The sequence below is a fragment of the Moschus berezovskii genome, chromosome 10 (genome assembly GCF_049115385.1).
Source record: "Moschus berezovskii isolate FMDL1 chromosome 10, NW_MosBer_1.0, whole genome shotgun sequence".
NCBI classification, from domain to species: Eukaryota; Metazoa; Chordata; class Mammalia; order Artiodactyla; family Moschidae; genus Moschus; species Moschus berezovskii.
In genome coordinates this window covers 105,807,460-105,833,279 of record NC_142469.1, presented here as the reverse complement: position 1 = coordinate 105,833,279, position 25,820 = coordinate 105,807,460, and the positions used below count along the sequence as shown (strand labels likewise).

At 49.3% G+C, this 25,820-nt stretch overlaps 1 protein-coding gene across 2 annotated transcripts in view; it reads right to left on the bottom strand.

Annotated features, from left to right (window-relative positions):
* Positions 1-11,345: 11,345 nt before the first annotated feature.
* PACRG (parkin coregulated) overlaps positions 11,346-25,820 on the bottom strand; it is a 545,678-nt gene continuing 531,203 nt past the window's right edge. Inside the window, exons 5-6 of one of the 2 annotated variants that reach the window (XM_055433658.2) lie at positions 11,714-11,834; positions 11,346-11,435 (exon numbers count right to left, since the gene is read on the bottom strand). In XM_055433658.2, coding sequence (XP_055289633.1) covers positions 11,360-11,435; positions 11,714-11,834 — 197 coding nt within the window. In that variant the 3' untranslated portion in view covers positions 11,346-11,359. The other variant, XM_088840953.1, reaches the window with a different exon arrangement.

The window sequence follows — 25,820 nt, the reverse complement described above, 5'->3', positions numbered from 1 at the left end:
GCGCGCCTGCCACGGCCAGGAGAGGGGCTGTGGGAAAGTGTCGGAGCTCCGGCCGCCTGGGCCTTTGAGCTGCGGTGAAAGCGGCCTTGGCGGGGGGCCGCGGGCTGGCATGGAGGTGCTCTCCCAGGCCCCGGGCACAGCCTTGGGCCAGGGCCCACTTCCCCCGAGAGGAGCTTGAGCAGCCTCATGGAGGAGGGTTAGCTGCCCGGCCCCTGCAGGGTGGTCCAGAGCCCTGGCAAGATAACTGTGGCCCCCGCTTTGTTCAGTCGCCTGGGAGCACGGGGTAGGGTCCCAGAGTCCAAAGGGACTTGAGGTCGAGCTCTATGAGCCAACTTCACAGAAGGGGAAACAGAGGCCCAGGGGCTTCCGTTTGTGGCCAGAGCTCTTGGTGGAGGGGCTGAAACGCTGGTCCCCGAGGTCCCTGCTCAGGGCGGCCCGTGCGGCATGGAAAGGGGAGGACGGAGGAGGGATGGGAAGCAGGCCGTGACCCAGTCAGGGCGCATCCCGGCCTGAGCCCCGCGGGAGCCCTGGGCATGCTGTCATCTGCGGTGGATGGAAGGGGAGCCAGAGCCGGATGCAAAGTGCAGGCATCAGAGGGGCTGTGGAGACCTCCTCCACCTCTGCGCTCTGACCTTTGCATAAACTGTTCTTCACAGCTTTCCCGGCTTCTCGAAGATTTTAATTGTATCCCATGGACTCAGAACGGGAGGATTGCGGGGACGTGGGAGTTTCTGAGGGCCAACCTCCCACCCACTATGGGAACCCACTCTGGACCGGCCCTCGTCATCTCTGAGCCACGCCCCCCTTTAAAATTGAATTCTAATGAACATGCAGCAGCATATTAGTTTCAGGTGTGCAACAGTGACTTGACACTTTTCTACACTATGAAGTGATCAGCACAGTAAGACCAGTTACCATCCATCACCTCACACGTTGTTACAATATCACTGACTCTGTTCCTTGTGTGGCACTTTACATCTCGTGACTGATTTCTCTTATAGCTGGGAGCCTATCCCGCTAAAGAGCCTTCATCTGTTTAATCTGTCCCTTCCTCTGTAACTGTGAGTCTTCCCGTTTTCTTTTCTTTTTCCGATTCCACGTATAGGTGAAATTACACGGCTTTTGTTTTTCTCTGACTTATTTCACTTCGTATAACGCTCTCCAGACCCACCTCTGTTGCCGCAAATGACAAGGTGTCATTCTTTTTTATAGCCGAGGAATACCCTATTGTGTATGTAAACTGCAACGTCTTTATCCACCCATGATCCGTGGACACCTGGGTTGCTTCCAGATCTTGGCTATGCTGGAAGGTTCCGAAGAGAAGGGCGTGGAGGCAACCCCAAGGCAGGCAGGACCACGGCATGGACCAGCTGTGTGGAGCAGGCCTGGCGCCCCCCACACGCTCCTGGCAGCCGTGAGGAGGTGGTGGCAGGGAGGGGTAGGGGGAGACGGTGGTTCTCAGGAAAGTGGAAGTGTCGGTCCAGCCACTGCCCGTGCGCCGCGTCTCTAAGACCAGGAGGGACTGGAAGTTCCCTGGAGAAGCGCGTGACGTAAGGACGTGGAGGCGCAGAGAAGGCGACAGATGCGGCCGAGAGGAGGGCTGGGAGGTGTGCGTGTGTGTGCGTGCAAAGGGAGGACACACGTCTTTGCAGGGCAGCGGCGCGGAGCGGACATTTTCCCGAATAAAAGGCTGAGGAGACACGTCAGTGCTGCAGAGTCTGTGCTCACTGTGGCTGCAAATAAACGCTGTCTCGACTCCTGCAGTAACACCCAAAATCACTTCCCAGGTGTGAAGCGTCGGGAGATGAGGTTTAGCCTCGGTCTTTTCAGCCAGAAGCAAACAGGCTTCTCCCTGAGTAGCATCTCTCTCTGTTCAGAGATGCGAGTCCCACATCACACTGAAAACCACACTGCATCCCAGGAACACAGGGCTGATGGGCGTGCTCCGGATGGACACCCGCTCTGAGATGGGTGTGTCGGGATTTCAGTGCACAGATTTGTACGCAAATTATTTGTTCTGTGTTTACACCTACCCTCGTATGTTCTGGGGGTCTTCCATTGAAAGATTAAGTGAAAGGCACAGTTTTAAATGACTGTCACAAGATACCTCATTTAATCCTCTCAGTACCCTCAGAAGTAGTCTTTCAAGTGGGGAAACAGGCTCAGAAGATTGTCTTGGAAGGTCAACACCATCTGGAGGGAGGAGGTGACCTGCAAGTTGTACCTTGGCCTTGGCTCAGGTGGTAAAGAATCCACTGCAATGCAGGAGACCCAGGTTCGATCCCTGGGTTGGGAAGACTCTCCTGAAGAAAGGAATAGCAACCCACTCCAGCATTCTTGCCTGGGAAATCCCATGGACAGAGGAGCCTGGTGGGCTGCAGTCCTTGGGGTCACAAAGAGTCAGACAACTGAGCGACTAACACAATTTGACCTGAACTGAAGTTGAATGCCGACTCGCCGTGTTGGCAACTCTCCCCCACCCTACACCCCTCCTTGGACATAATTTTACTGGTTAGCTTGGAATCGGATCTCCTTCTTTTCAAGTCAGTCTAGACTCTTTGTACACCCACCCAGGACACCTTCCTTTTTTAACCATAGCCTAGCAGGGTCACAAAGCCCCTGAGATCCTGCCCTGCTTGTTAGGATTCAGATTTTACATCCTTTGGGGAAAAGTACAATATTTGATCTTCCGAAAGAGGAGTGGATATGACTCTCCCGTGTTCATAGGCGTTATTCCGTTGAGGCCCATGACACTCCCTCGATTAGGGGGAGCCTCATGGGGGCCCCTCTCGCTGGGGGACAGGAGGCCCTCTCTGGGCTGTAACTGCTTTGTAGGTTCTGATAGATTTTCCAGAGAAAGACGTTATTCAGCCGGGACTCTGACCTCTTGTGAGGCGCTGTGGTATTTGTCAGCTATGTGGCCTTTGCTTGGCGGTGACGTTATTAGCTAGCCCGGCAAGACCAGAAGGCTCTATCTATTACCTCTCAGTAAGGCGTTTTCATCTGTTTCAATGTTTGGGTCAGTTTTGTTGTGAAGGGGAAAATCACTTCAGCAGGTTAATTCCTGGCTCAGCAAACAAAGATCCACGAAATATATTACATTTAAGGCAGAGATGGTCACAGTTCAGGAATGCTTTGCAGTCGAGATCCTTCTAAACTGAAAACATTCTTTCAGTATGGAGGATTCCTATGAGAACTGTAAAAATCCTACCCACATAGTGCCCCCTCTTGAATGGAGCCTACTGAAGGGTTATTAAAATTTTACCTTTTTGTCAATAAAGTTCTTCATGGGACGTTTTTCTTGCTGCATTTTAATGTAGTGTTCACTGCCCAGATGTACGAGGGAGGAGACAAAAAGGCCATTTAAAGCCCTGGCTCTAGAATAGCCCTATTATGCATTTAATTGAATCAAGTGACACCCATGGGCTGTGCTGTGTGTGGACATAGTTTCAGCTGTAGGTGGCTGTCACCAACCTACAGGGCCTTAAACCTGGGGCCGTGGACACAATGCTGATTCAGAATCTCCCTTCAGTGAGGGTGTCTACTAAGGAAAGTCACGCACACGATGTTTTATAACAGTTGATCCTAATTCTCTGAATTTTGAGCAGTTCACAAGAAACTTCCCTTTTTGTATTAATATAAATGATTCCATTTTTTTAAAAAAATTTCAAATGTAAAGATGACACTACATTGAATATTTGGAAGTGCTTTCTTGAGCAGCGAGACTTTTTAAGCTTCCCCCACCCCAACCCCAATAATGCCTGAAGCAAAAATGACAGGTTTTACTATTGGCTTTGTAACGGGTTGATTGAAACCGTATTTTTCTAAAGCACACCTATTATTCATTCTCTAGACTAAGGGCCATTTAGTTAGCTTCCCGACTGGGGTTGAAGCTTTCATATTATTCTTAAAAGCTACATTAAGTTAGTCCCCCAAAGAGACCTACTGCTCAGTGGAAAACAGCAAGAGTGGCCCGGCTTGAATGCAGGGCCGTGGAGACCCCGCTCACGGACCACCAACTTTCAGCCTCACCTTTGGGAAGGGAATCAACATTAGAGAAGAGACCTTGGTTCAGAACACTGGTTTCCAGACCTCAGGTCCTGGGGGCACTTGTTTAAACAGGGAAGCTGGACATCACCCCGGAGCATCCGTTCAGCACATCTGCCCCAGGCCTGAGGAGTTGGACTCCTCCAGGCCCCCGGTGAGGCTGCTGTTGCTGGACCAGGGAGCCCGCTCTGAGAACCACCATGCTAGGGCCGGGGGGTGACTCTGGGGGTCAGGACACTCAGGCTGCTTCCCTTCAGGCTCCTGCAGGACGCGGATTTAAACAGACATCTGGGTCTATCTGTGCTCGGTGTTCCCCAGAGGGGCCACCCTTATGACGGGAGGTGCTCCCAGTGACCTGTCTGGGTCCCCTGGGGGGACCCAGCGAGGGCTCGGGAAGAGGAGCCTCCCCTGAGGCCACACGGAGGCCACGCACTGTCTGTGAACAGCCAGAAGGGCCCTGTGTCCCCAGAGCCTCGGGGGGTATTTAAAACCCTGTCCTCTGGCTCGGTTTAAAGGGAGTAGCGCCTGCCTCTCCCAGGAGGCAATCGGGGGCGGAAATCTTTTTAAAGAGAGTTACTTCACTGGTGGCTCAGACAGTAAAAACATCTGCCTACAACATGGGAGACCTGGGTGCGATCCCTGGGTCGGGAAGATTTCCTGGAGAAGGAAATGGCAACCCACTCCAGTATTCTTGCCTGGAGGATCCCACTGGACGGAGGAGCCTGGCGGGCTACCATCCATGGGGTCCCAAAGAGTCGGACACTGACTGAGCACCTTCACTTCTCGCTTTCCTCCCAGGACAGCAGAGTCTGTGCGTGTTTGCGAGTCTGAGGTCTCCAGCAGGTCTCACGCTGTGCTGATCATTCCTCTCCCCTGAGGGCGACTCGGGAGGAACCGTGGGTCCTCCTAGGCCGGGTGCGGCAGGGCCGCCCGCCTCTCCGATAAGCTGGCTGCAGGGTGGAGCACTGGGTCTATAGGACTGCTTACTCACTGACCCACCCCGCTCCCCGGGTGCTCACCCTGCCCTTGGCATGCCCCCAGCAAGGGGAACACGGCGGGGTGACCGAGCCATCACCCTTTTCTCACGGGAGCCCACACCCCGCAGACAGGCAAGCGAACGTGTCCATCGTGTCCAGTACTCAGAGGGTTTGAGGCCAGTAAAGAAAACTAGGGGCCATACAGCAGGACATGGGGGTGGAGGGGGTCTTTCAGGAGGGGGGCCCGCAGAGCATCTGGGGAGGCTCTGGGGGCTGACAGCACGCGCCAGCCAAGCCACTTGTGAGTCAGGGTCGAGGTCAGTAGGGCTGACGTGGGGGAACACGGCAGGGAGACGGGAGGGAGGAGACAGGCCGGGAGGGGCCAGGGGTCGGAGGAGCATGGAGCTCAGCGCAGTGGGACTGGGATTCGCCCTCCGCAGGGGAGCCGGGAGTCTAGGTCTGGGAGCAGCTGGGCGATCCGACGGCATTTGGGCCCCAGGGGCCCTGGCCCCCGGGAGCACGGAGGGAGCTGGTCATGTGGGCACAACGGCCGCGTGGACGGGGCTGGGAGGAAGGCGTGAGGGGTCGTGGTCAGACCTGGGGCTGCTGGGCAGAGAGGCTGCGTCAGGACCCGGGAAGAAGCGTCAGGAAGAATTCTGGGGTTTCCAGCTGAGGAAGGGGCGACGCGAGTTCCCGCTGCCTGAGCTGGAGCACGTGGAGGGTCAGGTGGCAGAGCGCGGACCGGGGGTGCAGGGAACCGGGGGTTTGGTCTCGAAAGTCTTTGGACATCCAAGCGGAGCATCCCGTGCGAATTTAGGGAGGTCGGGACTAAACTGGGGAACTGGGGGTTTACAGACGGCATCTGGGGCCCTGGGGCTGGAGGCGATGGAGGCCAGACCCCGGGCCTAGGATGGTCAGGGGTCAGGAAGAGGCGCGGCCGTCATCGAGGGACCTGGAGCCGCGGGTCTGAGCACCCACCAGCCCCCCATCCTTTAAGGGTACTCTCCCCGTCTCCCTAGCCACTGTCATCACGTGGGGATGCAGCACACACCCTCTTTTCCCGCTCTTAATGGGCACGCTGCCATCTCTTACTGGGTGGAACTGGGTTTACCTTGGAATGTAGCAGTGCCTAAAGCCCAGGTCCGCTGGCACATCCACGGGATCGGAACACCCAAAGTTGCCCTGAGATCACCATGGAAATGCTGCGGGCCGCCTGCACTTGCCTGAGTGGAGGGGGCGGCCCCTGCAACAGACTCTGAAAGATGGGGGGCTACTTCTCAACACTTTTTACATAAAAAAGAAACGGAGGTAATACATTTTTTAGACTTACCAAACACAGGAAGAGAACAAATCCTTTCACTGAGATTGAAACTTACAGGAATTTGACAAAGGAAAAACAAAAAGTATCCACATACCTTAAAAATATTTCCCACCGGAGGAGGCAAAAGTCAACCCCTGAAACAGAGAAAGGGTAATGAACCGACGTGCAAAGAGCTCCTTCTGCCACACGTCTGTCTACATCCTTCACCCGTGATGGGAGAGCCAGCTCGCGGCCGAAGAACTTGTCCGGAGAAGCACACTGCGACAGAGGTGAGATCCAAGCAGACAGCTTCATGCGAGCAGAATAGAGTCCTTCCTTCCCCAGGAGCCCACGCCGGGCTGTCTCATGGTGGTTACGGCGCCTACGTTCCGCTTTAACATCAGCGTCAGGGCAAGCTGTTGCTATTGATGGGGTTTCCCAGAAGCAAAGCCGGACTGGTGCCCTGGATCTCCATTCAGCGTCCACGTGCTCACACTTTGAAGCCAGCAAGAGACTCAAAGATGATGGGAGCTAAGTCAGATTCCACACCAATACGCATTTTCCGGCAGGAAGGTCTTCTTAATTAAGCCAAGGACTACTATTTTTCCCCCCACTGCAGAGCAGAGAGGATGCTTAGAGTATCTTTTGAATTGTTCTTCTTATTAAGTCACTCAGTCATGTCCAACTCTTTGTGACCCCATGAAGTGAAGCACGCCAGGCTTCCCTGTCCTTCACTATCTGTCAGAGTTTGGTCAAACTCATGTCCATCGAGCTGGTGATGCCATCCAACCATCTCATCCTCTGCTGCCCTCTTCTTCTCTTTCCCTCAATCTTTCCCAGCATCAGGGTCTTTTCCACTGAGTCAGTTCTTTTCATCAGGTGGCCAAAATATTAGAGCTTCAGTTTCAGCATCAGCCCTTCCAATGAATATTCAGGGTTGATTTCCTTTGGGATTGACTGGTTGGATCTCCTTGCAGTCCAAGGGACTCTCAAGAGTCTTCTCCAGCACCATAATTTGAAAGCATCAGTTCTTTGGTGCTCAGCTTTCTTTATAGTCCAACTCTCACATCCATACATGACTACTGGAAAAACCATAGCTTTGACTAGACCGACTTTGTTGGCAAAGAGATGTCCCTGATTTTTAATACACTGTCTAGTTTTGTCATAGCTTTCCTTCCAAGGAGCAAGCATCTTTTAATACCATGGCTGCAGTCACGATCAGCGTGATTTTTGAGCCCAAGAAAATAAAGCCTGCCACTGTTTCCATTGCTTCCCCATCTATTTGCCATGAAGTGATGGGACAGGATGCATTAAAACACCCTGATTACAAATAAGCCTAGTTGAGTGGTTGGCAGTTCCCACTTCAAAATGGACTTTCCTCCTCTGCTCATGGTCAGGGCTAGGAAATGCTGAGTCCGGTGCACAGAGTAACCGGGTATTTAACTCACTTCCAATGTCTTATTATTGGAATAAACAAAATATCTCTTATTTTAAAAGAAAAAAGTTGCTGGAGCTCAGGAAGTCCCTTCTTCCCAGATCTTATAAAGAGGGTGGTTCTGTGAGAGCCTCTGGGTGGGGCCCAAGGGGGACTGAGTGTAGTGAGGGGGCAACTGGGGTCGGTCACCACCCGAGTGGTTCTTCCTGGCTGGGGCACTGCCGGTCTGCAGGCTGTGTGTTGGGGGAGAGCCTTCTAGACCCTGAATATTTGAATTGTGGACTCGGATTGTCTTGGTGTGACTGGAAGGAAGCATGGTCATTTCTAGCTTAAGTCTTGAAGTTTCTTGTTTTCAAAAGAGAACTTTCAAAAACTGGTCCACTGGTACATTTCTAGAAGAGGGATGCTTTCCTGGGTAGAATTGTTTTAAAAGCATTTGAGGTTTTCTGACTCCACTTTAAATCCCATCAGAGAGTAGGAATTTACGATTAGAAAAATGTTCATGGAATATTTCCCCAGGTTTATTACTTCTTTCAAAGCAGTCTTCAAGCTTCTCAGTTTCTGCTTATAGAGGGCCAATGATGAACATCTCAGAATAGCCCTAGAAGTAAGCAATGTGGTGGGTATTGAAGTAGGAGGACTTCGTTTTGGCTTCTGTAAATGACAGTGTTCTGGGACGTCCCTCCGCCTGCACCAAAACTTCTCCCATTTCTAGATCGCGTGTAAGCACACCCTGAAAAAACCTGAGGCTTGTTTGCATAAGAAAACTTCAGCTTTGAAGACCATTTCACAGAATCTTCAAACTGCGAATTTCTGTCTGATGTTTCCAGATAGACTTGGGCTGTAAAATGATGTGCTGTTCGTACAGTATGGCAAGGGTAGGCGGTGGGGGGAGCCTCCCTCGAAGATGAGGGTGTGCCCACGGAGGCAACTTGCAGGGGGCAGTGGGCTTGTGTGAACCTCGACATCTCTCTCAGCAGGTCCAGTGGTATAATAACCCAAACCAGCACCTGTGAGGGGCCCTGGTCCACCGGGGACCTCCCCTGCACTGCACGTGGCTGCACCCCTCTAGCCTCCAGGCTGTTTCCGATGGACGGGGATAAGCTGGGGAGGGAGAGGGCTCTCAGGTGGCAGCCTGGTTATCCTGCCAGTCTTGATGAAGCCTCCCTCCGGAGGGCGTCAGCCAGCCCCATGGACTGACTTCTTCTGAGCGGCACGCTCTACCTCGGACGCTTCCCCTCCAGCTTCCCCTTCCAGCTCCTGGTCTTCTGAATCATCGGGAGGCCCAGTGTTCCAGGCAGCGTCTTTCTTCAACAAGTGGACTGTCAACCCATCTGAGAAGCTGCCGGGGGCTCTGGGCTTCCCGCCTCCCACGGTCTTACCTTTGTGCAGACGTGGGAAGCCCTCGTTCTGGGCCTCCTCCGACGCGCCACTCGTGTGCATAGCTCCTCCAGCTGGGCTTAGTTTCCCTTTCCTGGTGGGCCTCTCCCGTGATCCCCGAGTTTAGCAGCCAGTCGAGGGCCTTTGCTCAGGGATTTCCGAGCTCTGAGCTCTGCTGCCTGCTCACGTGGTGTGAGATGCCTTCAGGCACCTGCCGACCTGGGGTGACCACGAGGTGGGGGGCACTTCCCGGGGTACCTGGGGCTCTCTCCCGTTCACCTCCACCCACTCTCTTCCTCTGTGTGTCCCTACAGACAGGGAGGAAGCCACCTGGGGTCAAGACGACAGAAAAAGCAGCCATTCCTAGTTCTATACTAATAAAACAATGCATTAATAAAAAAAATCTCCGGAGAACACTGTGGCATATCTGCAGTTGTTTTGGTTTTCTGCAAAATTATTTTCTTATGACAAAGAGTTCACCACTGCCTTCTAGGAGGCACCGTATCATCTGAGGGTTTTCCCAATTATGTGTTGTTCTGCTGGGGTGGAAGGTGGTCATTATTCACGCCTTGCTCCTTTGCAGTAAGGAGCAACAGGCATAAGAAACTACGCTAGGTACTTCAATAAGATCACCTCCAGTTCTTACAAGCTTCCTGCGGGTAGGAGTAAACTCCACGCTACAGCTGAGGAAACTGGAGACTCAGAGAAGTTAAATTACGTGCCCGAGGCGGTGCAGCTAATAAGTGGTAGAGAGCTGGAAAAGGAACCTCAGTGTTTTAATTTCATGACGGAGTTCGGGCTCTGGGCTCGGAGGCTGGTCGGTCTCCCAGCTTCTACACCAGGTGTTTCCACGAGCAGGGGACAGAGCGAGACTGGAGGCTGGTCCCTGAGCCCTGACGGAGCCGTGGAGGGGATTCTGGCAGGAACATTCAAAGGCACCGATGGCGGTATCCTTCTGACTGACAGTGTCAGGGGTTTAGGGGTCACTTCGAACACATCGCTGATGCCAGGGAGACAGCTGATGGGCACAGTGGAACACTGTAGTTTGGAGCAAAACCTGTCTTAACCTCTCTATGTCTGCTTCTAGCTCTGTCTTTTCAAAGTATTGATATTATACCCAAAAGTCAATTTGTCTTACCCAGTCACGCATCTCCATTTATCCTAAAAAAATAAAAAAGTGCTTCGGGAACTAGGTGGTAGCTACTCAGATGCTAGATTTCATATGCAGAGCCCGGCACCAAGGAAGATGAATAATGAACCAGTTTTCAAACTCTGGGTTTGCCTCTGGACACTTGTGTCTTCGATAATTATGGACAACCACCTGGAGGGCTCGCTTCCCCGGGGACACGTTTCAATTCCTCCCTTCTGTGCAGGAGCTGCTTTTGCTGCAGACCGAGACCCTCCCGGCCCACAATGCCAGCAGCCACGGCAGCTTGCAGGCGCGCAGAATCGGGGCCCCTCACCCTGTTTTCCAGCTGAGCGTCCCGCACCCCGCAGGCCCTGGTCTGGGCACCTTACACTCACTCTTCTCTTTGGGCACCTTTTCGCTTTCTCAGTTGAATGAAGCAGTGCATGTGCTTTTTAAAAAAATCTCAGTAAAATTCCCAAACAGTGCCATCAGACTCAGCGAGAGGTGCTATGGGAACCCACCCAACCCACCAGCAGGAGGAGAACTGCAGAGGAAAAGGACTTGACTTGTTCCCAGGGGCAATCGCTACGATGCACCTAAGTCATCTTCAAAAATGATGAAAGGCCCCAAACCGCCTGCCAGATAGTGTGTTGTCAGTTACACCAGGGTCCTGGGGTGCAGGATGTTGGACTACGAGGGACAAGGAAGCAAGCTAGCGCTTTAAAAAAAATCACGTGTGCCACGTGGCATTTCATACCTGGCCCAACCCCCTCTCCTCTGTGCCCCCTTCCCCCGTATAAGCTGGGAAGCCCTGCAAATTCCAATGGGCCAGAAGCATCAGTTATGCTCATAACCGAGGTTCGGAACGTGATGGAAACTGTCCCCCTGTAATGGGGGCAGAGATCCCACCGTTTTATCGAGTGTCAAAGCACACTATTCTACACAGCTGCTGGGGAGGTGCTGCTGAACAGGCTTCAGGGTCCACAACCAACACCTATTAAGCAGTCGGCCTAATGCTCCCCTTCCAACCTCTGACATCACCCTCAGGGCAGGCAGACACAATTGCTGAATTGCGTACGAAAATCATAGTTTTATTGTCCATACAACCGAAGGTTTAACTTGGACTCCTGCTTTCTTTCTGAACTGGATAAAGAAGCGATTCTTCTCCTGGAACAAATAAGCACAGTACACTATTGTAATCTAAGAAACAGGCACTATTTATGTATGGGAAAGCCTTGCTCTCAACAGGGCTAACAATCCAAGGGCCCGTGAGCCGCTGTTTCAGCAGCCGTGGAAATGCTGAGCGGCCGAAGTCGCAGATAAGGAGATGCTAGCAGCGGCATAGACAGGTGGTGGGGAGCACCCCGGGGAGCACCCCCTCCACCCAAGCCCAGCTGCCTCCCTGCTAGTTCAGCAAGCACGACTCGTAGGTGGGGACCATGTACTTGATGTTGATGAAGGCGTCTTCGCCACCGTAGCGCTCGAAGGCCTCCAGCGTCTCCTGGATCAGGTCGCCGATATTCTCCCGCTTCTGCTGGCTGTAGTCAATGCCGTCCCCGGAGTTCACTGGTTCATGCAAACACACAGAGAGGCCCGTTACTGCGCGGTGCTTTCCCGAAAAGTCCTATGCACGGATCTAGGCATTGGTCTCCAAGGCCTATGCCATGAGACTCAAGCATTTAACATTTGACATTGATATGGATCAATTAACGTTGGATCATTTGACATGATCCTGGTAGAGTCTCAGGAGTGGTGATAGATAGACGAGCACACAAAGTCTTACTAGAAGGGAGTTGATGAAAGGTCAGCAGAGCGTAAACGAAAGTGAGGTAATGAAAATTCATCTCAACTAGAGACATCAGAGTGTAAAAGAAAGGTGACTTGAGGTTACACCACAGCTCACAAGTCAGGGACTCTCTGTCTCAGACCCGGTAATTACATCAAGAGTGTTCTCCTGGACCCTGACTTCTTCAAAACTCCAAGATGGCCTAGTTAGAAGGCAGGGCCCATGGTCAGACGAGGGTGCTGGCTCTGTGTGATCGCAGACGGACACGTGGTGCAGAGGAGAGCTTAGCCCGTGCCTACATCTGGGGCTTGCATCTGTGGGGTGCACGCTGTCTCCTCCAGGCCTCACTAACCCCCGTGTTCAGCCTCTGCTGGTACCCCCGCCCCTCCCTATCACTGGGGGTGCTGCTGGGAGCAGGGATGGCCTCGCCTGCCATCTCTTCCTCATCTCTTCCTGAACGCCCCAATCTTAGTCCTCAGTTATGGCTTCACAGGGACGGGAGCTCTGCTGGTGCTGGGGTCTAAGTCCAGGCAGGCAGCCTGCCCCAGGAGTTGGGGGGCACACCTGGAGGACCTGGCTGAAATCTCACCTCCCTGAGCCTGGAAGTGACCACTCAGCTGCCTCTCAGACTCTGCGGGAAGGGGTTCCTGGACTGGCCGTCCATGGCCTGGGTGGGAGCCTGGGTCTCATGGTCTTGAAGTGCTTGGATAAGAAGCATCTGATCACGTTCTACCTGAGAGGTTACCCAGGTGTGTAGGGGTCTGATTCTGTTCAGAGAACAGAAATTCCACCAAATAATAGTTCTCGTTGTTCAGTCTCTCAGTCGTGTCCGACTCTTTGCCGCCCCATGGACTGTAGCCCGCCAGGCTCCTCTGTCCATGGAATTTCCCAGGCAAGAATACTGGGGTGGGTTGCCATGCTCTCCTTCAGGAGATCTTCCCGACCCAGGGATTGAACCTGCATCTCCTACATCGGCAGGCAGGTTCTTTATCACCTGAGCCACCAGGGAAGCCCAGGAATAGTCACGACCAGCCTGTGAGTTGTATTTCCCACCCAGATTTCTAACGGCTTCCACACCGCTCATTCTCCCAGTAAGTGGGTCATGTTTGTGCCTTCGCTGACACTACCCCACCTGACCCAGGACGGAAGGAAAGGGCCGACAGGCTGACGGGCTGGGGGGCGGTGAGGACGAGGGCTTAGGCCGGAGACTCTACAGGGAGAGCAGCTACAGCTGGAAAATGTGCACTTTCCCAGATGAACGTGTTCATTTTATTCAGATTTCAATACAGCTCCCAATGCTTATCTTGCTTGAATGTGAAAATAATGGGGAGATGGGAATGGCATTTCAAAGCTGTTTTTCCCCACTTATTTTGAACATTTTAAAAAAGGCAGAGTAATGGTTCAGACCAGTAATAAAGGTAACAATTACAATCCCACACAGCACAGATAAGCAGTTCTTTTGCTTGATTTTCCCAGAAACTTGTTAGAGAAATATCGCTGTCTTCTGTAACCAGAGAAAGGACATGGTTCTCCTGATTAGCTTCGTTTGGTGGGGGGTGAGGGCAGGCAGAAATACTGCTAATTTTCAGAAAGAGAAATGTTATGAGTTACACAGCTACAGTGCATATCCATTTTTCATAACGAATGAACTTAAAATGGTTTGCAAAGCCATCGTAATGAAGAGGATTTTGCCCTTCTCATGTTGGAAGCCTTTCTGCTGTGATGGGGAAAGCTGGATTTAAGTTAAAGGTTGATTTACAGAGTAGCTGATCATCTAAAATATTCATACATGATAGCTGCACAGAATAAACAAGAGATAGGATGTTTGAATAAAGAGTTCTTGCCTGGTTGTTGTTCAGCTAAAGGTAAACTTTAAAAATATATACAGACAAATACTTAAATAGTTCAAAATTTTAAAAAAAAGGATTTACAGGGTGATCTGAGAAGAGAGTCAGTGCAGTCAGGATCTCCCACCAAGGAGAACATGGTATCCATCCACGTGGCGGGGGGAGGTTTCCAACAGGAGGAGGTTTTGAGTTGGATTAAGAGAGAAGGGGCTTCCCAGGGGGCTCCGTGGTAAAGAATCTGCCTGCCAATGCAGGAGACACAGGTTCAATCCTGGGGTCAGGAAGATCCCCTGGAGGAGGGCATGGCAACCCACTCCAGTATTCTTGCCTGGAGAACGTCATGGACAGAGGAGCCTGGTGGGCTACAGTCCATAGCTTTGTAAAGAGTCAGACACGACTGAGCATGTGTGTGTGTGTGTGTGTGTGCACGCGCGCGCACTTGCTGGGCAGGAGTTGGTGGTGTGTTACAGGGAGAGGAAAAGATGCTAAGGAAGAAGCTGCAGAAGAGAGGAGGGCAAAGCAACGCAGTCCAAAAAAAGGTGCAGCAGGACCAGAAACAGGTCGCGTGTGTGACAAGGGAGACCCGGAAGAAGGGGTGTGTGAGGAGCAGGTCGGCTCCCGGGATTCTGAGGGGGCCCTGAAGGAAGGCCAGAGACAGCGTCTGGGCTGCTCCCTGAGGGCCCCCCACCCCCGGCCCCAGTGACATTCCTGTTGAACCCCCCTGCTCACGAAACCGGTGGACTTAGGGGGCAGTTCGCAGGATGCAGGTTTGCACGGCCCGCCGAGCCCTGGCAAAAATGCCCCAGGCGCATGTGGCAAGTGTAACTGGTGATGGTGCTGAGTTCTGACACCCTTGATCCAGTTCCTGATGGACAAAGACACGTAAATTAATCACCAATAAATGGCGCCTTTTGTTGGCCTGTTAGTCAAAGGTCAAGGGCTGAATAGATCACGGGACAGACATATTTTCCTGGCGGGGGCAGCAAGGGGTGGGAAGGTCTGCAGACAACGGAAAGCTTAACACGCCCTGTTTGTCCCGCTGCCTCCCAGAACGCTATCATGACAAGTAGGCTTTATTTCAATAGTGACCTATTCTTACTTCTTAAAAACTATGTAACTGTAGGAGTAAGAAAACTATGTAGCTTTTTTGTTTCTCAGCAGTGCATAAACCAAGTGATAAAGAGAGCAGAGCAGAGTAACAGTTGCTTATTCAGAAAGGGAGTTGGAGTTGGAATATTCGTGATTGCAGAATGTGTATCCCTGGGGGAGAAAAAGCCCAACAAAGGAGCACCGTCCCTTCCTTTGGGCATGGGAGGGGTAAGCAGGCACGCTTTAGGGTCAGGTCACATCGAGGGGCAGGTGAGCAGGGCAGTCTCCATTGCAGAACTGCTCTAGAGTCAGTTTCTTTGAGAATCTGTGTTTGAGGCGATTAGCTGGAGCTCATCATTTTAAATATGTACGACGCTGCAGGAAAACACGCTTGTGAGAATAGGATGCTTTAAGAACAACCCAGATGGTTATGTACAATTGTCAATTCTCGTTAGGAAGATGACATTTCAATTCAGGAAGCTAGGAGTCTATTTTCTGTCCAACAGCTGTAAAGATACATTGATGAAGAAAAAGATGTGTTTTATTTATAACCAAACAAACAGGACCTGTAACAACAGCTCACACCAGACTTTGCATTTCTAAAGGAATACTATGCAGGTAGACTAGAACCAGGGATTCTGTTCTCCTCTTGGGGGTCTTTGTGTGTGGGAGATGAGCCCCTACTGCTTGGAAGTCTCTCGGTTAGGAATTATCGGGTTGGCCAAAAAGTTTGTTTGGAGTTTTACATAAAGCTGGTACAGAAAAACCCCAAGGAACTCGGACACTCCAACATTTGAATGTCTGACGCTGAAGTGGTTTTGGGTTGTGTAGGCAGTATGTTGAAACATGGGCAGCCTCTTTTCTACCTGAGCCTGTTTAAGCAGCCCCCGCCTGGATACTTTCTCTTCCTCGGGACCGTTTTGTTCAGCAATGGCTGGTACGTGTGTCCCAGGCTTTCCGCTGTCAACGGCATCCTCTCAGTGGATGAACTCGTGGTTGTGAAGTGACCGTCAGGCCTGCTCGTCCCCAAGGTATGGCCAGGGCATCAGACCTTCACACAGGCGCATATCTGCAAGGCAGGGCACCTGGCCTGGCAAGGGACCCGTATCATGGAGGGTTTTAATGAAACAGTCTCTTAGCATTTTTACAATGTTTATACTGTGTAGAAGCTTTCTTCTTTTCCTTAGTTACTACTATTACAGGGAAAAGGTGGGGGAAAAAAAAGACAAAAGCCAAGTGGGAAAAAGGACACTTTTGGTGGCCAGAGCAAGGTCGTCCCAAGTTGCCGTCGGTGACACCTCCGGCCATCCTGAAGGGTGGTGGGCTCTCTGTAGACAGCGCAAGACGAGGCCCTGCGGGGTCATGCAAGATGGAAAAGACGAGGCTCTTGCCTTTGGGGAGCTGGCCGAGGTCTCCGTAGGTCATGCTCAAGCCCACCAGACTGAGTCTGGGCTGCGGACCCAGCCCAGAGCCCCACGCAGCTGGCCTCTGTCGTGCTGCTCGGACCCCACTGGAGACTGTCCTGAGAGAATGCTTCTCTGTGAGGGAGGGCCAGACTCCCGAGTCCCCTCGTCCTGGGACAGGAAGAGCCCCGGAAGGAAGCACAGTAGGGCACGGGACGCTCAAGGAGGGTCACAGCCAGATTCGGACCTTTCTGACTCCGGTGTTTTGACCGATGCTCTGAAGGGTATCCTGGAGAAGGAAACGGCAACCCACTCCAGTGCTCTTGCCTAGAAAATTCCACAGATGGAAGAGCCTGGCGGGCTACAGTCAGTCCATGGGGCCGCAAAGAGTCAGACGACTGAGAGTCTTCACTTAAGGGTACAGATATTGTTACATAAACTGTAATGCACAAGTGAGAGGGAGATGAAAGCAGTACGTAAGGCACCAGGAGTCGAAAGCGCACAGATGCTTACTTCAGGTTCCTTGTTCAACCTCCCCGAAGTATTACTCATTCTGTTCCCACAGATGAAATAATTGATAAACTCGACCTATTCCTTCTGCTTCCCAGGCGGCTCAGTGGATTCAGTGGTAAAGAATCCACCTGCCAAGCAGCAGACGCTGGAGACGCCGGTTCGCTCCCTGGGTCAGCAAGATCCCCTGGAGGAGGAAATGGCAGCCCACTCAGGTATTCTTGCCCGGAGAATCCCATGGACGGAGGAGCCTGGCGGGAAGGCAGGAACGCACTGAAGGCTAAATTACAGTCACTGGGGTCGCAGAGAGCTGGCCATGACTTAGTGACCAAACCGCCAGCACCACCTCTACTCTCTGGCCGTAACTAAGGAAAGAAGTGGGCACGATCTGGACAGAAGCAGCGCTTCGGCTAGTCCTGCAGAAGTGCAGGCAGATGTCCTCCACATGGTGGATGGGCCGAGCGTCCGCGGGTGAAGGTGTTGTGCCCACCCCGCCCGTCATTCTGAAACCGTCGTGACTTGGGGGCCTCTCAGAGCTGGCGCACCAGATGTTCTTCAAGAAAACACCAGCTTGGGAAACTCAATTAAAAACCACCAGAGTGAATCCGGAAATGGTAAGCAGTGACTCAAGGGAGGTCCAGGCTACCACCAGCCATCTTTTTTCTCCAGCGGATCTTCCCAATCCAATGGAAACTAGCAAATATCTCAGACAAATGAACGGATTAACCTGATAGAACAGCATTCACCGCAGCCTTCGGCAGCAGCGGCCAGAGAGTCAGGCAGAGCCCTTGTCTCAGCACACCAAAGGGTAAACTACAGTCATGAAACAAACAGCTGTGACGTGTCATGGTTTTGAGACACCCTCCTCTGGTCTACCGCCTCCTTCTCTGGCCATCTGTGTGTGGGGTCTGATGTGTTGACAAGCGTGGCTACTTCGCATGCCCGTCATGGGAACGTGAATTGAGGCCAAGTCCAGCCCCAAGCTTTCCTCTGCGGGAGAGCACCCATCAGCATCAAGTGACTTGCAGAGGACATACCTGTCCACTATGTCCCCAGGTGAGATGCTGGTGAGCTCAGTGTGAGATGAGAACACTGGTCCTTCCGTGTGTGCCCGACAGGGCTGGACAACCTGAAGCCATGCTGAGCGCAATCTTTAAAGAGATGGAGGAGTCTGGTGGGCTGCAGTCCGTGGGGTCGCTAAGGGTCAGACACGACTGAGCAACTTCACTTTCACTTTTCACTTTCACACATTGGAGAAGGAAATGGCGACCCACTCCACTGTTCTTGCCTGGAGAATCCCAGGGATGGGGGAGCCTGGTGGGCTGCCGTCAGTGGGGTCGCACAGAGTCGGACACGACTGAAGTGACTTAGCAGCAGCAGCAGCAGCAACAGAAGAAACAAAGTCATTTCTTTCTGGATCAGAAAAGGCATTTTTTGTTTTTTGGGTTTTTGTTTGTTTCTCAAATGTTGAACCAAACCATTTGAAAAGTTTTATGGTCCAATTGAAAGGGGTTTTCCCTGCTAAGACCTGTCATCATGATGGCTTCGGCCGCGGCTAAAACTGGACACCTTCTGTCTGGGGCTCCAGGACGCTGTCTGCCCTGCAGGGAGGTTGAGCCCTGGGGGCCTGGCTTCAGGTGTCTGCAGGGTGTGCGTGTGTGGACTCTATTGCAAATATTATTCTTATAAGATGTTTCTTTGCGACGCTGAACCATCACAGATGTTCTGTTGGATGATTCTGAACACATTTCCAGTTCTGGGTTTAGTGGACCTAGTAGTTATGAAATGGAGGTGACCCCAAACAGTAATTACTTGTTTGCACTAGTTGGTATTTAGACAGAAATGTTAGTTGTAGTGGATAAAACTAACATTTTTCAAAAGATAATCTACTCAAAAGATGACTCATCATTAAAAAGATTTCATTAAAAAGATAGCTCATAATATTTATGAATTTATGGTTTCTTTAAATCTTTCACCTTTTATTTTGAATTAAGGAAGGGTTAGAAGAGACACAGATACATTTTGTTTTTTAAGGAGTTTTTGATTTCAAGACCTGGAGTTAATTGTCAACATTTGTTTTGCCAGAAATATCCTATTTGGGGTTTGCTTAGACCCAATTTACTTTATAGAAATAGCACTACCTGTTTTAAAATAAAAGTGCTTTCTCCCATAACGTTTGGAAAATTACAGTGGAAACAATTGTAAATTTTAGTCTGATTCTTTCTGGACATGAGAGAATGGAAGTGGAAGTCAAGGGGGCAAGACAAACCCGGGCGACATTCATTTTTTCTACATTGAGTAAGAGAAGAAGCCTTTTGGGGAGATGTTTTGAGGCTATCTACTTCTAGAATCCTAAAGAAATGTTTTCACTATTTTTTTTTTTTTTTTAGCTTTTCTATGTCACTTTGAGGAGATTCATCTTTTTCCCCCTTAGTGATAACGTAACTTCATAATCTCTTGGAAAGTGACTGTTTTCAACGTACCCTTAAGTCTGACCATATGATGGATATTTCCAGAGTGTTGGTTCATGGAGGATGTGAATCAAAGTTGCAATGGTTTTGCAACCACAGACTTATAATAACCAGAGCATATGTCATACTAGAGACGCTCAAGGGCTTAAACACTCCAAATCTCCTCAGATCTTGTTGACATTAATGAAATTCACAAGATTTCTTTTCTCTGAAGATAAAAGCTTTGAAGCAAGTCTGGATTCCCAGCTGGATGTCTGTCTCTCTCCCTCTCCTTCTGACGCAAGAGCTGGGTAACTAAAGCCAGAGGTTCCTAGCCCATCATAGTTTTGAAAGTTCAAGGAAAGGTTTTCTGAATGGGGGCACTGATCGCTGGTGAAACTGAAGGTATCATGGATCTTGACTTAATCATGAATTAAATATTTAAGTGCTCCTTCAGACAACTGCCAACTCCTTTCTGAATAACTGCCATTTTCCAAAGTAGGTTTGCTTGGTAGAAAATGAACAACGATAACATTGGGGGGTACAGTGATATAGCGGGAAAAACATTGAACTTCAAAGGCAAATGACCTGCAATGTAAGCTTTCAAACCTGAGTAGCTGCAATGTCCAATTACTTACTAGATGGTGAACTATGGGCAGGTTACTTAATTTCTCTGAATCTCAGTTACCATCCTTAAAGAAAGAAAGAACTGAATTTGGGTGAGCTTTGTTCATCCTAACGTTACTTTATATAATACCACAATACAACTTTGGAACAAGTTTTTAGAAGTGAAGGGTATTCAATGGATGCATTGTATTTCAACTGAAAAGATAATCACAAAGCTATAGGATAATTCTTCAAAGTAAGCCACAAAATTCGTAAGTACCAAATTCAGCTTTCACATAAGTTCTAAAAAAAAAAAAAATCCCAAGGGACCAATGTTTAGATAGTTTTCATTTAAAAAGAGAACACTGTCAAAAACTCAAATTATTTATGGACACACTACCCAAAATTATTCCATTCTGCTAGTTCAATAAGTCAGTGTGGATTTTGATGTATTAGAATAAAGACCAAATATATGGGTTGATTTTTTATATATATTCAGGTGACAGTGATTTGGTCAAGACCACATAAAGGCAAATTGGATTCATCTCTGACCAATGACTATTTTGACTTGAAGTTATATTGAGAAAAATAGGTAGGTTCACCAGTTTATCCCTCTTTGGGATAACTACATTTACAGGGTCAGTCACCATTGGACTAACCTGAATTCCTGGTAGTGAAGTGGCAGTGTGTCTCTTTTCTTGTTGGCCCACGTGATTCAATGAACATTCAGTGAATACCCAACGGAAAAGGAGTTCTAAGTCCAGCTCTTGTCCCAAGTCTATTTCCTGTGGGCTTATCTCATGGTGTAGTAATAATAACAACAATAATAATACTAGCATAATGTCATTTGAGAGCTAAGAACAGCTAGATGAGTTAGATGCTATTCCTGTCCCAGCACAGAGAAGCAACCTGAGGTGGAGGAGGTGAAATCACTCTGTAAAGTGATACAAGCCGTACACGATGCTGGGGTGCTGAGAAGGAGAAGGGGTGGGAGGTGTCTGCGGAGGGACAACGAGAATGTGATGGGAAGATTCAGAAAGAGAGGTCTAAGCGTCCTCTGCCAGCACAGACAGTGTGCAAGGGACCAAGAACTTGGTCTTTCTAATTCTAGGAGAATTTTAACCCTGCAGAGAAGGAATGGCATCTGGAGAGCAGGTCTCTGGGAATATACATGTCAGGGAGGATGCTCTACTGGCTGCAAGCAATCAACGTATGTTTCCCAGGGCAGCAAACTGCCCATCTTGGCTTCATTTTTATGCTACAGACTATTACGCTATCTTTCCTTCCTTATAAAAGCCCTTGAATTAGTGACATCCTTTACCAAGATACGTGCAGGAAGACAGAATGAAGGCTGACCGATTTCAAGGACTGTTTTCAGGGCTATATGATACAGACGAAAGGAGAAGGGGGCGGCAGAGGATGAGATGGCTGGATAGCATCACTGACTCAACGAACATGAATTTGAGCAAACTCTGGGAGAGAGTGGAGGACAGAGGGGCCTGGCATGCTGCAATCCACGTGGTCGCAAAGGGTCGGACATGCCTTAGTGACTGAACAACAACACAATATAGCAGGACTATGGGAAAATCCTGGGATAAGCATCACACTCCATCCCTCCCTCTCCCCTCCCTATGAACACTTATGACTTATTTCTAGACCTGTACGTACTGGTTCTATGGTCTTACAGAAAAGGGAATCACAGGCTTTGATCTGCCTGAGGCAGGAAAACAGCCAAGGACCACTGTCCAGACTGCCTTTGCCGCTTGTTGATGGACACCTGGTAGCAGACCAGAGGGGTTGGGGAAACCTGTAACTACAGAAGAGTGGGAAGAGGGTGAGACGGCATAAAGGGGAAACTTTTTATGACTGTCTGGATGGTCTTCTGCTACCCTTTTTAAAAAGCCAGATTCAAGTCACAGATATTAGGGAAGTTTACGAATCAACTTTCAAGGTTCTGTGGCCCATGAAGACAAGGCAAGTCTCTAGTGTTCCTTTAGAAAACTGTCCCTTGGGATTCTTGACTAGTAGCACTTGATTGGACTGAACGCTTGTGTGGAGGCATTCAGAGGGCTCCCCGCCCCGCCCCAGCCCCTGAGCCCTACTCCCAGGTCAGTGCTGACTTCACTGGAAGCATGAGCCCGTGTGGGGATGCAGACTGGGGCTCCAATTCTCCGTGTCTGTGTTCAGCTTGCGGTGGGCAGTGAAGGCCACTTAGAGGCAGTGGTCTCTGTAATAAACCCAGTTGCAGAGCTTCTCTGGCCCACCCTGGGCAGCAGCTAACAGTCTACTTGGTCATTCAAACTCTCCTCTTCCTGATTTGCCCTGCGGATTAGCTTCTAGTCCCTTTGTCTCCTGATTAATAATCAACGCCTCCACCTTGTATGAGAGACCAAATTCAAATGCCTGATCACCGAGCCCTCAGTCTCTACCCTCCCTTATGAAGTAAATCTCATATTTTGCTCCTTCCCAAGACCTTCTGCTCCACCCAGACGTGGATTTCTTCCTGGCCCCTGTAGGTATAATTTTCACTCATGTCTTTAAAAACTCCCCATAGGAATATTGTCCCCTCTCCCTTCTGGGTAAGTCCAACCTCACTTCTTTTCAAGGCTAGTTTGGGATTTACTTACTCTGTGAAGTTGACTCCACAATCTTCTTTCTTTTGAATTCCTAAATTGCAGTCAGCAATCCCTCCATGGCCCTCGTGTACATGTCAATCTAGAACCCTTAGGAAGTCATTTGCGAAACTTAGTTTTCCTGTGTTTGACCACCTCTTGAAGGACAGGATCACACTACTTATAAACCTTGTTGGAGTCAAATACAAACTGAATATTTGTAAAAGGGATGGATGAATGAGTGCAGAAATGATTGCTTTCGGTGTTTCTCAATCAAGACACAGTACAAGCAAATTCAGTTCTAGGTAAGTTATATGTCATATGTAGTGCCCACAATTTGCCCAGTACCTATTCTTTATTCACTATTTACAAATTTGTGAGTTCTTATCCATGGAGATAGTATTTATGTGGATTCAGGAAGGTTGCGTATAAGTACATACAGAATCTATATAGTTAGATAGCCTTATCTCTTCTCCAAAATCTTCCTTGATTTAAAGTGGAGTTTACTTGGGTTGGGCTTCCCTGGTGGCTCAGATTGAATCTGCCTATAATGCGGGAGACCCAGAAGATCCCCTGGAGAAGGGAATTGCTACCCACTCCAGTATTCTTGCCTGGAGAATTCCCTGGACAGAGGAGCCTGGTAGGCTACAAATCATGGGGTTGCAAAGAGTTGGACATGACTGAGAGACTAACATTTCACTTACTTGGGTCACTGTTTAATTTGAGAAGAGAAGCTTTCTTCCTCCAGAATGAAAAAAAAATCATATTATCTTATTTCAATGAATATCTAAATTTTGCTTAATCTAGTTTCTTTCCTAGCTATTAATACATGATAATTCTCAGTCAGGAAAATAAATGATTTCAATTGGAAATACTGATTCCTGCTTTCAGGAGTGATGCAACATATTGGAAATAATTTCACTGCTTTTAGACTGATGCTGAAAACCTGGAAATGGACCAGAATGACGGCTGTTATCATGGTTTTTCATTTCCAAGAAATATTAGTGATGCAACCCATCTTTAGTTTTCAATTTTTTTTGTATTAGGGTACAAAAATGAGAAAAGAAATCCAGATTTCTAACCAGTTTTATCAGCAGATGCAATAAACTTGGGGGAGATGTACTTCTCAAATTATCTCTGTTAGAACTTTCATCTTTATCATGAACTCAGAATTCAGAAGCCCGCGCATGCCCATGCTGGTAATCGCCACCACAACAAAGTTGGTTCAAATCGTTTTAGACGAATAGCTGCACAGAGCCACTGAATAAAAGACCTGCATGGCCTTGATGTACTCTTTGTTCTGCTGCAGAAACTAATTAAATAGATAAACTCACTAATGGTGCTCACGGTGAAAAAAACACATCACGCCGTTTCTGCAGATCAGATGGTTCCTCAAATTTCCACGATTTATCTCAGCTTGCCTAGGCTAGCTACTCTTTGAAAATTCGAAGATGAATTATTGGGTGCAAAATCTAATAGATTTCCAAGCCATTAACTGGAAATCTTACTGAGTGGGAGTCTTTCTCATCAAATGAGCTCAATTAATGCAAAAATAATATATTTAATGAACAACTCAAAGCAATCGGCTGGGCTGAACTGAGTTAACGACTGTATATGTGACAAGAGTTAAAGCCTCCAAGCCTTTTACAATCGTCTAGGTTTGGAATCACCTCGAAGTATCTTTCAAAGCTCTGACTAGCAACTTTTATCAGCGTCTACACTAGTTAGTTAGATGTGGCGGGAGACATCAACTCTGCCCAGGAGCAGTCACGCAGAGCATAACCTGCAAGCACTGGGCTCACCTGACTCCATTTTTACAAACGTTTGGGGTTTTGCTAAAGTTCAAGCTGAGTTTTGGCTGCGTGGGAAGAAAAAAAAGAGGTGTCTAAGTCATGGGGACGAAATGTGGCCATTTAATTTGCCGTGGCAGCAAGATCGGGCTTGCACAAGAATGGAAACTAAAGCTTGTTGGAAACGCTGATAGGTAAAATATGCTGACTTTTGATACTTTGGAATAAAGACTGTTTATTTGCCTGTGTTACATTTTTCTCTCTCTAAAATTCCTCAGTTTAGTGCACATGATAACTTTCCTCTGAATCAGGATTGTAAGAGTACGTGAGTCCAAACAAAACCAACTGGAAATAAACAGGAGCATCCCTGTGGGGTTGAGGCTGGGTGCACAGGGACATGCCCTCGGCCTGTTAATGACTCTCTGGCTGATTCAGGTGTGGTAATACCGACGTGGAAGGAGAGATTTGAGGGTAAAATGGGAGAACGTATGTTATGTCTTCATGAGAATAGCAAGCCGTTGGTAAACTTGGACAGTTCATATCACTGTAGTTTCTGTGATGTCAGTACCTGGCTTTCCAGGTCACAGTGGATTGCTTATGATTTATGCAGATGACACCACCCTTATGGCAGAAAGTGAAGAGGAACTCAAAAGCCTCTTGATGAAAGTGAAAGAGGAGAGTGAAAAGGTTGGCTTGAAGCTCAACATTCAGAAAACTAAGATCATGGTATCTGGTCCCATCACTTCATGGGAAATAGACGGGGAAACAGTGGAAACAGTGTCAGACTTTATTTTTTTGGGCTCCAAAATCACCACCAGATGCTGACTGCAGCCATGAAATTAAAAGACGCTTACTCCTTGGAAGGAAAGTTATGACAAAACTAGATAGTATATTAAAAAGCAGAGACATTACTTTGCCAACAAAGGTCTGTCTAGTCAAGGCTATGGTTTTTCCCGTGGTCATGTATGGATGTGAGAGTTGGACTGTGAAGAAAGCTGATGGCCGAAGAATTGATGCTTTTGAACTGTGGTGCTGGAGAAGACTCTTGAGAGTCCCTTGGACTGCAAGGAGATCCAACCAGTCCATTCTAAAGGAGATCAGTCCTGGGTGTTCATTGGAAGGACTGATGCTAAAGCTGAAACTCCAATACTTTGGCCACCTTATGCGAAGAGTTGACTCACTGGAAAAGACTCTGATGCTGGGAGGGATTGGGGGTGGGAGGAGACAGGGACGACAGAGAATGAGATGGCTGGATGGCATCACTGACTCGATGGACATGAGTTTGAGTGAACTCTGGGAGTTGGTGATAGACTGGGAGGCCTGGCGTGCTGTGATTCATGGGGTCGCAAAGAGTCGGTGACGACTGAGCAACTGAACTGAACTGAACTGAACCGGTAGGATGGGTTTCCCTGGTAGCTCAGCTGGTAAAAAATCTACCTGCAATGCAGGAGACCCTGGT